This window comes from Schistosoma mansoni, chromosome 6 (genome assembly GCF_000237925.1).
Source record: "Schistosoma mansoni strain Puerto Rico chromosome 6, complete genome".
Taxonomy (NCBI): domain Eukaryota; kingdom Metazoa; phylum Platyhelminthes; class Trematoda; order Strigeidida; family Schistosomatidae; genus Schistosoma; species Schistosoma mansoni.
Genome location: NC_031500.1, coordinates 1,211,818 through 1,229,476, shown reverse-complemented (window position 1 = coordinate 1,229,476; position 17,659 = coordinate 1,211,818). Strand labels below are relative to the sequence as shown.

General features: G+C 40.0%; 1 protein-coding gene across 1 annotated transcript in view; it reads left to right on the top strand.

Moving 5' to 3' along the window:
- Positions 1–7,167: 7,167 nt before the first annotated feature.
- Positions 7,168–17,659, top strand: part of Smp_179290 (hypothetical protein) — a gene marked incomplete at its 5' end in the record, with an annotated part of 43,703 nt that continues 33,211 nt past the window's right edge. The window contains 3 exons of the mRNA XM_018797889.1: positions 7,168–7,209; positions 12,919–13,042; positions 14,804–15,163. Coding sequence (XP_018652886.1) covers positions 7,168–7,209; positions 12,919–13,042; positions 14,804–15,163 — 526 coding nt within the window. The remainder of the gene's footprint in view (positions 7,210–12,918; positions 13,043–14,803; positions 15,164–17,659) is intronic.

Genomic DNA, 17,659 nt, shown 5'->3' with positions numbered 1-17,659 from the left:
AAGATCGAATATTGCTCCGGATTTATTAAGGCTTTTACTGATATTACGTGTTCTGGTAGCGAATTCCAGTAATTCACTACTTGATATGAAAAACGAGGTCCCAGACGTAAACAGTTTGACCTCTCTTTTTGAATTTTCCTAGTACATCCTCTCAACTTAACACTGAAGAGAGGAGACAGGGTATATTATTTCAAAGGTCATTGTTCAGTATACGGTATGTCAGAATTAAATCACTCAGAAACCTGTGTAAGATAACGGAAATAGGCTGAAGCGTCTCGGGCCGACTTCATAAGATAGGCCAGTTTTGACCCGTCGCCGTTGAACACGTTCTAGAATATCTCTTTTATACTTGATACAAGGAATCACTGCTTGGATCCCATATTCCAAACACGGACTCTTAAAAGTCGAATATTATACTCTAAATATTTCTTCTCCTGGACAATGAAATGACTTAAAAATAGCCCATAAGACCCTGAGGCTTTTGGTAATGTTAGTCTTACAGTTACTCATAGTTCTAGGTTCGTAGCCTATCATGACTCCCAGATTTATTACCTTAGGTAATACAATCTCACTTATTGTGTGATGATATGGATCGTCGCAGTTATTTATTAGCATTGCCACACCCTTCTTGAAATTAACTTTTCATGACCTGCTAGGCATTCATTCAACCAGTGAATTTAGGTAACTCTGTGATATTATGCTACCTGACATAGTGTTTAGTGGATTTGCTTCGTCAGTCGATAGTCGTTATAATATAAATCCCAACAGTGTCTGAAATCAAAAGGCGGTGAGAAACAGACACTAAATGTTTATTAGCGGATAGCACAGATCATAAAGCTATAGGCACACCAAGCGAATTTGAAGTGGAGAGGTGAATAAGTATATGTAAGCAAATATATAGGTAAATTTATAGTCAAATCGCACAAGGGCGTAGCAAGGCAAAGCAAAAGCTTATAATAGGATTTCAGTACATATATTTGTAGAGGCATTGGGCCCAAACCATACAATCCTCAAAGCTGAACCGGGAAAACAGATATTTAATTTTTAACCCAACGATGGAGACGGGAAGAATGAAATCAATAAATTCAAATCAATTGGATGGCATGGCTCGGCTTTGCAGGCGTGATCATAATTATATAACATCACTTTTATTCATATTAAATATATTGTTCTATCTATAGCCGAAATGTGTCCTCCGTCATATACTGGTGATTTTTACTATAAGACGAGTAAGTGTGGACAATGATGTGACTTCTATGTAAGATCTTAAAGATGAGGTAGTTACGTTATGACAAATCTACAATTAAAGGATTAGATCTATTATTGGAACAGTACTAATAACAAAGTAGACCACAACTCCGAAGAATTATCTGTTAGGGATGTTGGGGGTAATCACAGGACAGATCTTTTCTGAACGACCACATGATCCATCAGCGCGTAGATATATTCACGATTAACTGTTTTTCTTTCACTATCGTCAGTCGAAAACACTTTATTAAAGTGTTTCGATGTCTTTAGCCATCACAACACTATCCCTTGTTAAAATCAAAGGCTGTGTGATCCCATTAGTCGTCTGAGTTCGTCTCACTGCATAAGAAAACAACCTTTTTGAACTATTTTCACAACACCTGATTAACTGTTTTCCATACGAAAGTTCGGCCCTACGCATGAACTCTTTGCAAGAGTTCCTGGTCTTACAATAAATGGATTTGTACTGCTCAGAGGCTGTGGAGATAAACATACTTCAATGCATTTCCTTAGAACTAAGAAAATTTCTCACCCGTATATTAATTCATGGTGGATATTGTTTGGTCTGCGTGGTACTAAGGAGGATGTAAACGGGGACGTGACTAAACTAAGCGTATCCTTAAATATGGACCATGCTCCTCCACTTGACGCGATAGTATCTACTGACCAGTCTGTTGCTGCAGAGAACTCCCGGATAGTGGTTATTTTCCCTCTCAACACATTCAGGTGAGGTTTAATCTGACCATATACAATGTCACAAGCTCCGAACATGAATGACAAAATATGTCCCCACTTGCTAACCATGTGAAAGCACTTAGATATGCAACATCCTTGTTCTCATGGATGGTTACTAAGTTAAATAAAGGAGATGCTTGGTCTGAATCTAAACGTGTAGGGCCAGATACATGCTGAACTAAAGTATGTTCAGCAGCCCACCATTCAGCGAGTTTCCAAATTCCACATTGCCTACCTTTGTCCAACTAGTATCAGGTGCATTAAGATCTCCAGATATCAGGCACCTGTTTTACTCTATGGTGAATGTGCCCTGCAATAAGTCCACTAGCTAAGCAGGTTGATGGTACGATAAAGGACGCCGAGAAGAGAAATGAAACCTTCAAAAGTGAGTTTACAGCGAGTGACTTCATAAGTTCCACTGTCATGAGATTCAAAAACAAAGTAACGAATGTCTATATTATTAGATATGTATGTAAGGACACGACCTTATTTCCTACATCTATTCTTATCACTACTTGAATATCCGTATCTTCAAAATTCTGAAGTGACGTCAAAGTTACAGACTAACTAACTTTTGGCTACAGCTTCGAGGAGTAGTTTTAGTTCGTCCAGTAACACTCCTAGAGAACCTCTAGACTCCTAGACTACGAGACATGTTAGGTTTTACTTGACTGTCAGTGCTGTACTGACTTTGGGCACAACTAAAAGAAAGATTTCGTTGTAACTCCTACCCTGAGATTACAGTAAGGAGTCTACATGATAGTCGTTCGATTACCAAGCTAACACATTCTTTGCTGTCAGTATTCATGTTGCCAGTGCAGCCCTTTCTTTCTGGCCGACGCCAGAAGGTCCGTCACGTCTTGAATTACAATTTTCTTACTCGGACGGCGAAACAGACCGAATGGGAGCTAGGCTTCTAGCATCTCATGCGTGCAGAGGGTTTTAAAGAGGTGTGCATCATTTAAGACCATGTTTTACACTCAGCACATTGGATTCCTCCCTTCACACAGAAGAAAAGTTTTGACCATCTGCCTTTATAAGTACAGTCCATCACTGTCAACATATTTAAAGGGTAAAAAATCAATAAAAATACACCTGATAATCAGTGGTATGAGAATCGACTAGAAATTGAGCACCAGAAAGTTGATTTGAGGAAATTTCGAAACCTAACCTAAATAATATATGTAGAAGTTGGCTAAGTACGCTTTGGGTGCAATAAATCAGCAAAAGCAAAAGTTAGTTTACGCGCACAAAATCACTACGTTTCTTAAAAAATCACATCGAAATACTTCTCTTGATTTATGTTGTAGGGACTATAATAAAAGCCCTTTATTGTGATGTGATTAGCCAGAAGATAAACACTGAAGAAAATTCGAAGGCGAATAACACAGACGTACCACGTGAACACCTTGTGTTGTTGTTAATATTTTCCATGGTAGGATCATTTTTAATAGTGTCGAAATTGTTGTTTGAATTTGGTTTTGAACATTTTCGGTACACACACTCTCCATATCCATGTACACTGATTATTGCGCTCAAACTGACCAATTACTCATATCACTCTGTGTTCTCATTCAATCAGCTGCCATATCGACAGGTCATTAATATAAAAGTTGTATGAATTGAAAGACCATGACTGGATTTATAAGCCTGAAATTCTCATTTTATAAAACTAGATAATAACACATTACAACAAACAGTTAGTAAAAAACGTCCGAATTATACGAGTGTACATACCTTTGTATATCATTATCTGACGGTGTAAACTAAGACAAATACGAAAAGGAAAGGCAAACAGCTGAAGCCCTATACATTTGGGCTAATCCAAACAATATTAATAGGAGGGATGGAATACAATTAGCAGTGCCATGGCAGCTAATCATTAATAAGTAAAAACCTGAACTCCTTAACGTTTTTTATCTATTTCGTATTATCTAAATGACAACAATTGCTTTCAATTATTCTAATCGGTTGTCTTGTCGGAAATTGTTAAACAATTCACTGGAACTTTAAAAAATGACACATACATACAGTTTTTAAAAATTTACACTCTTCAAATTTCACTCTTTTATTATTTTTATTTTTGTTTAATTATCTTCATTTTACACACGCTGTGACAGATATGATTCATATCATATGTTACAAATTGTATGTTTTTCCTTATAAATTCACTGATAAGAGACAATATATTATGTGAATGTAATTTCTCCTCTCACCTCTAACGTTTTCTATACAATATGTTATATTAACGCTTATCATTTCACATCACACATCTCTTACACACTAATACACATACCTAGTTTAGACTTTGTTAACTTTGATTGGATGACCTATTCAGTGTACAATGAACCCGGAGAACCGTGTACCTATTTATATTCGATAATTTTGATGTTTGATTATAATTCTTTGAAAAAGCTTGGACCAGATTGCCAGGCGAAACGTTGGATTTAATTAAAATTCATTCGCTGAGATTTTACAAATATATATTATCCCTATTTAATGTCTTACATCAACTCGGCTCTCAAATACTGTGAAACTATTCGCTCTAATTTAGACAAGAGTTCTTATATATTATACGCATGACTTTCAAAGATCGTATGGTTAGGAACCAATGCTATTACAGGTGTCCATAATAACCTCATGGATGTTTAGGTGACAAGTTCGGAATCTCTTCGGAATTATAGTATTTATTGGAAGTCATTTCGGTAGGTATACTGAAACTACTATTCGAAACTTCTTAGAAAGTAATTTCCTACAGATGCAATTATAAACTGGTTCTCATGCTATTCAGCACAGTCATGTCAACAAATAGGTAAGATGAACACATCCGTTTCCAAGCGGTTAGTAATGTGGCGTCTTAAATTTGATGAACATGATTGGAGGGCTCATAGATTAAACAAAAGTGGCTGCAGATTTGTGGAAGAAGTTCAATTTAAATTGTCGTTGAAAAAGAGAAATCGACGATTGCTGAGTACCAATGCGATGTTTGAGAAAGAGTTGCATAACTAGAATGCAAGTTGTTACTACCATGAGTGTTATGACTTGCCCAAGGTCGTCGCTAATTTGTTATGACCTTACAAATTAAACAAGCACGTAACTCGCGTGAATTATCCACCAATAGAAATACGACTTCTCCGACCTTAACACGGTGACAATCAAGGATGTCCAATCATTATGAGTAATCTCGCGTCCCTATTGGTCCTTAATGCGCCTAGCCCTTCCACTTGAGTCCAGAACACCAATAGCCGCTTCTGTTATGCGGATCGTTTATTTCAAGCATACTTTGTTTATATACCAGACGGGTAGACCGCATCACACCATAAAATAGAAAATGATATTTGTACAAAATCAAGTCAAATGTGGCTGTGAGCGTGGGAGACAATAAATTGAGTATAATTTAGGAACAGTAAATCGTATAATAATAATCAATAGGTTAAAATGAAGCTTGTAATAAGGTGAATATAGATATAGATAATCTAGTTACTGAATAGTTATAAAATGGGAATATACGTAGAATAATAGTCCAATAGTAGGTCCCGTAAGTTAACCGTACTTACTTCTTCCCTAGTATATAACAATGAGCATGCCCCCGATCTTGTTTATAATAGCGTTGCTCACCTTCTTCAGAATTGTGGTAGTTGTAATCATGACATTACCAGCATGCAGAAAACTCATTCAACCACTTGGACTAATGGTTTATTTGCATGTACGTGTCGCTAGACCGCCAGTTTTCATAGGATGTTGCAGGTTGTCCGATGTACGAGTGGTTCGTTTACATCACGTAAATATCTGACATGTGATGACTATATGGCAGCGAAAATGAACATTAATGAATAATTATTCTGATCAAGTCATTGGTGTAATTGACTATTCAGAACATACTGAAAGTGATCGGCCTTGGTAAGTGAGTGAAACACACTCACTCAAAGCTGGAAAATTTTAGGTCACTAAGTCTAACGAGTTGTGAATTTCATGACGCGAATGAAATGTGTGTCATTTTATAATTCCATGAACGAATAGTATATTTGCGCAAATGTCATAATTTAATGTCAATATTAGCATAAGTAGTAATTCCACCACAATAATACGATAATCACAATAATGATAATGATAGTGGAACGACTTAAACAGGTGAATGAGAATAGCTGATAAATGAATAAAGTATGGATAAGACAATACGATTTCAGCATTTGCACGACAATGTTGTATTGATTTTGTTGCTTGTCTCGGATTTGAGAGTCTGAATCACTAGTTTGCTCGTCAACTTAGTCAGCGACGTTTACCAAGTCCATCAAATCAATTAGAGTTCGAAGTGTTCCTAAAGGACGTAGCTTGCGGATCGTGTTAAGTTCGAAGAAGGCTCCAACCACTTTGTGGTTTAAGGTTTATCCAAAACATAGGATGACTCATGTGACTATTAGTAGTGGGGATTATAAGAGACTGTAGCTGTAAATAATTCCCCAAAATCAATAGCTCATTAAGTGTTCGACATTGGATGCTGACCATGTTGTTTAAGTGGACTTGTTTAACTGAAGGCTTTCGGTCATGCATCCGTACCAGATCACGTTTCAACACGGCGTGGGACACAGCTCCTACGTTTCATTAGCCAGCTTATAGAAAAGGTCCTCGATATATTGGTAACGAATCAAATATATCTTTCCTGCCTCTTCTCGTCTGACTTCTGATTTCTATCTGACTGGGAACGATCGAATATAGAAGGTGCTACTGGTAGCTAGTTGTAAAACTAGAACATCCGTTGCATCATCAAGACAAATCTAGGAGGAAGAACCAATAAATCAGAAAACAAACTTAAAGCTCTTAATTTTGTCGGGGTAAACGACCGGAAAAATAGGAGAATTCGAAAGTGTGGGTTTAAGGCGTTCTGATAGTCTTAACTAGAAGTCAATAGGACAAGTTCTCAAATGCGCTACATTCACCCTTTCTAAAAGTGTGAAGCGAAATTAAAACTCAATCACATGCACAATTTTCCACATCCGTCGTGGAATTAGAACTAAAATATAAAAACAACCTTTCCTCATTTTGTGCCCTGCAGTATTAGACATTGGACAGAATTTTGTTTGTCAGCTCTACAAATGACCTGCGCTTGTTTCAGTGGACGTCGGTTTAGCAATATCGGTGGTTTTTTGTAATCCTTGGTATCCTGTTGTTTATTATTTTTATAGAATGCGTCCTACCCGACGTCAGTCACATAATCGTAAGAAGTGTGTAAGTAAGAATGTCTTTACTCAGCTCTAATAGGTGTGCTTTATAATATTTTTACAATGTACAAATCTTATCACTTAAACGTCAGTTGAAGTGTTCAGTTTTTACCACTTATGTGTGCTCAAGTTGTGTCATCGTTAACATGACTTCTAAAATCTCGAGATGTTCTGTTGCCATTAGACATTTTGACCATTCTTTGCTTCTTTGACGAAAAAATTATGAGCTATATTATTAAAGTCGACGGAATTGATAATTATGGATAATTAGTCACGATTTTAAGGGGCTCTTGACTGACTCAGTCTCGTATTGGTATGTGCATCCTGTGCAAATTGCCTCAAATCACAAGCATTATAAGTGGGGTTTGATGGTGACTAGCAGTGGATTCCACGACTAGCCACCAATCTCAGCTTATAACATGTAAAATATCTTATATTACGGTTCCAATTTCTCTCAGAATCTCGTGAGGCATCGTCCTAGTTCTTAGTGGCTCATACGAGGTCATCGGAATGGCATGTTTGGCAAATTTTTGAAATGGCAAAATAGTTCGGTTATTTTAGTTGGCTTTTTAGTACTTAAATTCACCTTATTATTCAAGTTCTTTGTTTTATGAGCCTTGAATCATACGTTTTATGAAGGTCACACTGACCCTTAACTTCTTGATATTAGCCCCCAAATGCCCTGGTACGGCCGAGAGTGGGGAGAGTCTGCTCTCCCTCTCCAAATGCTCTCATATGGCCACGCGAATATATAGCCTCTGCCAGGGAAGTCCTACTCACTGCCTTCTCGTGGCGGGGGTGTTGTTCACAAAAGTGAAAGGACGAAAAGCGAATGTCCGGCGCTTTAACCGGGTTGGTGGATGTGGAGGATCCACCTAGGGGAGTTGGAAAACCCTGATTCCAAACCAATGGTGCACATGGGTTCCAGTATCCTGATGGAACGAATGGCGTATGAACCTGTTGTTGGTCACCGGCTACCATGGGACTGCATCTCCTTACGATGCTCCACTGCCTTGTGCACTAGACCTTTAGGTCAAAGGCTCGGGGTGTGGCCCCCTAAGAAAACCACCTGCTTCGGTTTGGGCACCTGGGCAGTATCACAGCCCTCTCGCAAATAAATGAAATGGAACATTCAGCTGACAATTATATTCTCGTTCACACTATAAACAAAACAATTTGCATTATTACTATTATTATTATTATTATTACTATTATTATTATTTACCATATCGCTAATTCACCCCCTTTTATCCCCAATTTGTGTAACCTTACTTTTCAACTTATGCAGCAGCTCGCTCTTGGTGGAAAATCTGTCCTATCTAAACGATCTCCAGTCACTGTCTGGTTGAAAGTGAATGCTTCCACCGATTATGAATACTGAAGCAGTTTTTCTGAAACCACGTACGCCATTCAAGCTGGCTTCCTTCAACGTTCGCACACTAATGCAGATCAGACAACAGATAGGGCTGGCTATGTCTTTGGAAGGTCTTAATGTTGACGTTTGTTGTCTATCCGAGACCCGTATTCAAGACTCTAGTGAAGTACTACAAATCCGCTCTCCATCTGTCGCCTCGAAAAGCTTGTTTCACGTGCGCTTATCCGGGGACCCTGTGGTGTATTCGTCTGGTCTTGCTGGCGTTGGTGTCGCACTAAGCGCTAGAGCTGAGGCAGCACTAATCGATCGGATCCCCATTAACAGTCGGTTATGTGCTGTTAGATTAGAAAGTTCCATCAAAGTGAGAAGAAATCGGCGTGAGAAACGGTGTCTTTTCGTCATCTCCGCCTATGCCCCGACAGATTGCAGCCCGGATGCAATCAAGGATGAGTTTTACCATCAGTTAACAGTTCTTCTCCAGAAAGCGCGTTCGACAGATATTGTAGTACTAGCCGGAGACTTGAATGCACAGGTCGGGCGTCTAGGCACAGAAGAGAGTCGTTTAGGTGGTCGATGGGGACTTGTTGGTCGCAGGACAGATAACGGGGACCGTTTGCTGCAACTGTGCACAGACCACAACCTGTTTCTGGCCAGCACTAACTTCCGACACAGTCATCGCCGGTTTGCCACCTGGCGTCCTCCCTCTGCATCCCAAGCCTGGACTCAGATTGATCACATCGCGATCAGCTACCGCTGGCGTGGTTGTGTACAAGACTGCTGCTCCTTTTGGAGTACCTATCTGGAGTCTGATCATGCCCTGGTCTGCGCCAATCTCACCTTACTTTTCAGTGGCCGAAGGATTGATCACCACCAACGGATCGATGTTAGTAAACTGGCTGCAACTTCTGTTGCAAGTAAGTATCGAGCGGAGCTAGCTTCTAGGCTAGCTACCATCCCACCGAAAAGTATAGATGAGCATTGGTTGCATCTTCACGACGCCATGAAAATGGCGAGTAAAGCCGCTTGCGGCTTCGCGAAACGTCCCGCTTACAAGCACTGGGTTACTTCTGGCTCCTTACAACTGATCGGAGCCCGTCGGTCTACTCCGGGTGACCGTGAGTATGACCACAAACGAAGGCTGTTACGTAATGAAATTGGGCAAAGCTTGCGTAAGGACCGAGAAGCCTGGTGGTCGGAGCGTGCTAATAAGATGGAAGCAGCAGCTGCATCTGGTAACTGCCGGACGCTCTTCCAACTCATCCGAGCCACTGGCAGCAAGAAGTCTGGTGTGGGTGAAACAATCTACGAGGATGACGGGATGCCAATCACCAACATCTCTCGACGTCTTGGACGATGGGCTGAATTTTTCGAAGGGCAGTTCAACTGGCCTGCTGCTCCGGCAACATCGACCAGTTTGTCCTGCCCCCCATGGCCAGTGACGACTGATCCACCAAACGAGGCGGAAGTCCGTAAGGAACTCCAACTCTTGAAGCGTTACAAATCACCTGGCCCAGATGACTTACCTCCGACTCTTTTTAAAGATGGTGGTGACTTTCTGGCTAAGGAACTGACTGCATTGTTTGCAAAGGTTTGGGAGGAAGAAAGTGTTCCAACATCATGGAATGAGTCGATAGTGGTCCCTATCTTTAAAAAGGGTTCACGTTATTCCTGTAATAACTATCGGGGGATAAGTCTACTTCCGATTGCGTCCAAACTATTGGCTTCTGTCATTCTTCGTAGGTTGTTTAAAACCCGAGAACGATTGACTCGCGAGGAGCAGGCTGGTTTTCGTTCTGGTCGAGGATGCATTGATCACATCTTCACCCTCCGCCAAATGTTAGAACACCGTCATACTTATCGCAGGCCAACAATCGTGGTGTTTCTTGATATCAGGGCTGCCTTCGATTCGTTGGACAGGACTGTTCTCTGGGATTGTCTATTGAAGAAGGGTGTGCCTGAGAAATTCATTAACATCTTAAAGGCCCTGTATACGTACACCTCAGGCAGAGTGAGGGCATACAACCACCTTTCTCCCTTGTTCCATTCGAGCAGCGGGGTTAGGCAGGGTTGCCCAATCTCACCATTCCTCTTCAACTTTGCCATTGACGACATCCTGGAAACAGCTCTGATGGATGTAAGTAATGGCGGTGTGGATCTGCTGCCTGGAGAACGACTTCTCGACCTTGAGTATGCGGATGATATTGTCTTACTGTGCGATAATGCCCAAGGCATGCAATCCGCACTTAATCAGTTGGCAATCAGTGTCCGCAGGTACGGCATGTGCTTTGCACCCTCCAAGTGCAAAGTACTCCTACAAGACTGGCAGGATTCTCATCCTGTACTCACCATGGATGGTGAGCAGATTGAAGTAGTTGAGAAGTTCGTGTATCTAGGTAGCTATATAAGTGTTGGTGGTGGCGTGAGTGATGAGATTGATGCACGTATAAGGAAAGCCAGAGCGGCTTATGCCAATCTGGGCCATCTTTGGCGCCTTCGTGATGTTAGTCTGGCTGTAAAAGGTCGGATCTACAACGCGTCGGTGAGAGCAGTTTTGGTCTATGCTTGTGAAACCTGACCTCTCCGAGTTGAGGATGTTAGACGTCTCTCTGTGTTTGATCATCATTGTCTTCGAAGGATTGCTGACATCGGATGGCAACACCATGTTAGTAATGCAGAGGTTCGGCATCGAGTGTTCGGGCGCAGAGACGATAATTCGATTGGTGTCACCATCTTGAAACACCGACTTCGGTGACTTGAACATGTTCTACAAATGTCGTTTCAGAGAATTCCACGTCGTGCATTATTTGCCGACTCTGGGACTGGTTGGAAAAAGCGGAGAGGTGGTCAGTGTATGACATGGTGTCGTGGCATGAAAGAGAGCTGCAAAGAGCTAGCTGCTGTTGGTCCTTCACGACTCCCTGGATGGGGTCCGAGAGATGGTGCAACACAGTGGCTAGAGACGTTATCAGATATGTCTCAGAATAGAAGCCAGTGGCGAGCCTGCTGTAACCTTCTTCTACTTTCTTCATAAAGAGTGGCTATAACTTTCCTAACTGAGAGAGCTCTTCTGGTTGTACATTCAGTTCCCCCCATCATTACTCTTCTCCTTTTTTTTTCCTTTTATATATACGCATCTTCTTCCTTATTTATTTATTTATTTAAACACATAAATATCGGTACAAGGAAGCACCAGATACATATGCGCCTCACAAATCTCATTCGATTTGTGTGAGGGCTGTGATACTGCCCAGGTGCCCAAATCGAAGCAGGCGGTTTTCTTAGGGGATCACACCCGGAGCCTTTGACCTAAAGGTCTAGTGCACAAGGCAGTGGAGCATCGTAAGGAGATACAGTCCCATGGTAGCCGGTGACCAACAACAGGTTCATACGCCATTCGTTCCATCAGGATACTGGAACCCATGTGCACCATTGGTTTGGAATCAGGGTTTTCCAACTCCCCTAGGTGGATCCTCCACATCCACCAACCCGGTTAAAGCGCCGGACATTCGCTTTTCGTCCTTTCACTTTTGTGAACAACACCCCCGCCACGAGAAGGCAGTGAGTAGGACTTCCCTGGCAGAGGCTATATATTCGCGTGGCCATATGAGAGCATTTGGAGAGGGAGAGCAGACTCTCCCCACTCTCGGCCGTACCAGGGTATTCGGGGGCATCTTCTTCCTTCTCCCATTCTCATTATTTTGTGTGGCGCATATGTATCCGGTGCCCTTTGTACCAATATATATGTGATTAAATAAATAAATAATAAATCTTGATATTAGCTTAGTTTGGAAAAGGACAGAAAAAGGCAATACACAGCTCTATCTTTGTCTATCTGGTTGACAATGGTTATATGTTAGACAAGACCAGGTCATTTTGAGTGATCTCTTGTATAACTTCGTCATTTCTCAATGGGGTTGTCCTATCTCTTACATATAGCAGAAGCTATAAGGATCTGGACCTACAACCCTAGTTTATATGTCTAGAAGAAATTCGTGACACTCCTGTTCCTTCATTGGCCAGATATAACTTAACAAATCTTTGGACCTCACGTATTTCACCTCCTGCTTATATTCACCAATAACTATTTATTTACACAATTGTTACGCAATTCGAATGATTTTTTGTGATTATTTTAAAGTCTTTGTCTAGGTTTCACCTACTTCCTATTTTGAACTAATTCTTTCATTCAAAGTATAACTTAAGGCCGAATGCAAAAAACTATACTTGCTAGAAAAGCTACATCCTTTTATTTTTAGAAACAAGAAGTACTAAATTGCTTTTATCTGTGATTTACTTCGTATTGAAAAGTTTTATACTTGACCATAGTCTGTTTCTTTTCAGCCCGATTTAGATATGTCAACTAACACTATCATGAATACTGATCCCAACCAATCTGGTTCATCGGTGCCTGCTCAGTCACCAATTCAATTAAGAAAACGTGGCCGACCAAGTGACAGGAAGTTAGGTCAGTTCATTTATGGTGAAAACTTCTTATTGTTGTCTAAAAATTCTGACATAATTCAATGTTTCCTGGGTGCCTGTAATCTTGATGCAAACCTATTCAAGATGCGTTTCTTTTTCTCTGAATGCAAAATGTTTCAATATTGCTTTGCATCATCGCCTTTACTGATTATAAAAAAGTGAACTAAGTACCTTGATCACTTCATTTATCTTATGAGTTGGTATCTGAGGAAGTCTCTACATAACCTCAATAAGCTCCCTTGACGTTTACTAACTTGCATCACTTGTGGTGGAGGTGGTAATTTCACCCAGTAATCTCCTCTATTATATTCTATGACTATGAGACATAGTTTGTAAAAGTTTTCATTTAAACACATAAATATTGGTACAAAGAGGCACCAAATAGATATGCGCCTCACAAATCTCATTTGATTTGTGTGAGGGCTGCGATACTGCCCAGGTGCCCAAACTGAAGCAGGTGGTTTTCATAGGGGGCCACACCCGAAGCCTTTGACCTAAAGGTCTGATCCACTAGGCAATGGAACATTGTGAGGAGATACAGTCCCATGGTAGCCGGTGACCGACGATTGATTCATACGTCATTTGTTCCCTCAGGATACTGGAACCCATGTGCACCATTGGTTTGGAATCAGGGTTTTCCAACTCACCTAGATAGACTTTCCGTGTCCACCAACCCGGTTAAAGCGCAGGACATTCGCTTTTAATCCTCTCAGTTTCGTAAACAACAGTAATGCCACTAGAAGGCATTGAGTAGGACTTCCCTGACTGACTATATACGCGTGGCCATGTAAGAGCATTTGGAGAGGGAGAACGATTTCTCCTCACTCGCGGCTGTACCAGGGCATTATTATTCGATTATATTTTATTTGCTAGTTCTAATATTTTATTTATGAATAGTTCATTTTAGTCAGAATTTTTGGAATGAATCATTTGATCCTAAACATAATAATATTAAAGAGGAAGCATATGTATTTATAAAGTGAATTTGAAGTAAATCCAACGTTTTGCCTAGCTATCTAGTCCAAACTTTGCCAAGCGAAACATTGGATTTACCTCTAATTCACTCGCTAAGATTTTACAAATCTGGAACTCAAAAACAATTGTCAACTAACACCAAGATCGGAATTTTCAGTACAAATGTCAAGACAGTTCTACTGTATGGAGCGGAGACGTGGAGAACTACGAAAGCCATCATCCAAAAGATTCAGGTGTTTATTCACAGTTGTCTACGCAAGATACTTCGGATCCGTTGGCCAGGCACTATCAGAAGCAAGGTACTGTGGGGGACAACAAACCAGATTCCAGTGGAGGAAGAAATCAGGAAGAAGTGCTGAAAGTGGTTAAGACACACATTGAGGAAAGCACCGAACTGCGTCACAAGGCAAGCCCTCACATGGAATCTTGGAGGCCAAAGAAAAAGCAAATGACCAAAGAACACATTACACCGAGAAATAGAGATAGGCATGAGAAGAGTGAACAACAACTGGATAAAACTAGAAAGGAAGGCCGAGGACAGAGTGGGTTGGAGAATGCTGGTCGGCGGCCTATGCTCCATTGGGAGTAACAGGCGTAAGTAAGTAAGTAAGATCTTTCTCCCATCAATTTGGCGCCCAAATACTACAAAACTATTCATTCTTCTATATTCATATTTTTTGTTTTATAGAAAATTCATCCATTAATAATAATCAGAATTATTTTATTGAAAAAAATTTTAATTCATCTACTGTATATTCATCAAGTTTAGAAGATTTAAATTTACATTATCCTCATCGTAAATTACGTCCACGTAGAATAACATCAAATTATTATCCACAAAGAAAAAAACGAAAAAAATATTTATTACGTGATATAACCAAAAAATCATCGTCATCATCATCTACTAATAATAATAAATCATGTACATATTCAATAAAAATTCAAGAAAATCATAATAATGCTATGTTAGAAGAAGAAGAAGATGATGATGATGATCGTGTAGATGATGGTGATGATCGTGATGATAATGATGATGATGATGATGGCGAAGAAGAAGACGAAGATGATGATGAACAACAAACAAGACGTTATCCAGTACGTAATCGTAAAAATACTATTGTTTATCAGGGTAAGAATTATATGTCATTTTAGTATGTATCTTGTTTATTCTTAATTATTTGTTTATTATTTATTATTTGAAATATCAGTAAGATCTTGGCTGGTGCACCACTTTAAAGCTCCCGAATGCCCTGGTACGTCCGAGAGTGGGGAGAGTCCGCTCTCTCTCTCTCTCTCTCTCTCTCTCGAAATGCTCTCATATGGACACGCGTATACAGCCTCTGCCAGGAAAGTCCTACTCCCTGCCTTCTCGCACCACGGGGCTGTTGTTTACGAAATTGAGAGGACGAAAAGAGAATGTCCGGCGGTTTAGCCAGGTTGGTGGACACGGAAAGTCCATCTAGGTGAGTTGGAAAACTTTGATTTCAAACCAATGGTGCACATGGGTTGGCTCCAGTATCCTGAGGAAACAAACGGCGTATGAACCAATCGTCGATCACCGGCCTCCATGGGACTGTATCTCTTCACGATGCTTTACTGTCTTGTGGATCAGACCTTTAGGTCAAAGGTTCCGGGTGTGACCCCCTAAGAAAACCACCTGTTTCGGTTTGGGCACCCAGGCAGTATCACAGCCCTCACACAAATCAAATGAGATTTGTGTGGCGTATATATATCTGGTGCCCGTTAGTACCAATATTTATGTGTTTAAATAAATAAATAAATAAACTGTCACATCTAATAACCTAAAAATTTTCGAATTTTATATTGTTTATTTATAATATAGATTATTTATGTACTAAGGATTTTTTACGTGCAATACAATTAAGGTGTTGACCATCTGAGAATGTCTACAAGTTGTATCGGTTCTTTTCGTTATACTCATAGTTCATTTGTTTTCGTTGTTTGGATCTTCCCACTGACGTTCAGGACTGCAATTGACCGGTGGTTATCGGAACTCAGTAGCTAAGTGGATAATGCTATAACGTTTTAAGCTAATAGTACTGGGTTTTGAGTCCTAGAGTAAACATCAACTCCATGATGCAGATACATACATCTGACTAGTCCCAAACGGGACAAAATGCGCTTCCTGGATTCCAGTATTAGCCACCATCCATTTCTACTTGTTATATTCATAGTATAGCTTGATTAGTGATGCTAAATAATAAGATTTTTTGTTTGTTTAATTAGTATTCTCCCACACTATCTAATCTATCTATTAACTCAAAATACCATACTCTACATCAGCATAGAGAACGAAAAATGACATTGTGTAAAGCAATTGGTTTGATTCATTTAAGAGGTATATAGATTTGTGTACTTCGCTTGGGGTTGTATTTTTTATTGTGAGGGCTAGTGATACTGTCCGATTGTCAACAGGGAATTAGGTGAAGCGAGAATCGAACCTACGACTTGAGGTCGGAAGGTCGAATACCCAACCACTAACGATTCGCTGTTCTCAACGATAACAAAAAGTCAAACAAAATGCCTAATGTTTGAAGAGAATAAATGAAATCAACGAATGGTAAGATTGAAACAATACTGAAGTTATGAATACAAGGGGGGTGGTCTATAGCTTAATAATTAAAAGACTCAGTGCATGTGAATCAGCTACCCACCAATGGGATTTGAAAATGGCTGAGCAATATCACTAACTGATCAAAGCTAAAAAAGTAAACCATTGGATTCTGGCTTAGTGATTTAGTGGCTAGGTGCTCAACACGAGACGTGAAGGTCCTGAGTTCAATTCTCGGTCGGGGTCGTGAATATGCACTGCTAGTGATTCCCATAGCAGGACGAAACAGCTACCCAGTGCTTCTTATTTTTCAATAGTTATCTAGCTAAGATCAGTTAATAATGTAAATAGTAAGCAAAGGGTTCAAATTTTTTTTAGCGTACTTCATTTTGAGCAAGCGAGTGCAATTACAGGTCGCCTTACATATTAAGCATCGCTTAAAGCTGAGTACTTAGACCTTTGTACTTGAAACATGAGTCATATTATTATTATTATTCACACTCAAGGAAAGATAAACAAGTACAACTGATTAAAATTTCAATTAATAGAGTTGTTAATTTCAAATATCATTTACCCAACTACTAAGCTTGACAAGACCGATTCAACTCAGCAGTAGTGGCCAAGTACAACTGGTACACATGGATATGAGTCACACTGTTTGTTTCTGGGATAATGATGCTTTCCAGTTACCCAAATTGAAGTAGACGGAGGTAGATTTAAAACCTAATACTCGCTGCTTGAAGGTAAAGCGTTTTAGCCACAGACCCACATCCACTCTGTATTTAGTTGAGTACTTGTCAAAGACTCTTGATTTTTCGAAATATTGATATGTGACTATATATCGTATAACAAATGGTTTTCCAACAAATTATTATCAGTATAGAATCGTGGAGAAGGTTAGGCAACCATTGGAAACCTGGAATCACTGAACAACCGTTTCACTCTAGTATAGGACTTCTGAGCAGTGTGCATCCATGGCGTTAAAACTCAGATATAAATTAATAAACTCAGTAAAACTAGTCAACTTTGAGCAAATATATGGACAAGTAGAAA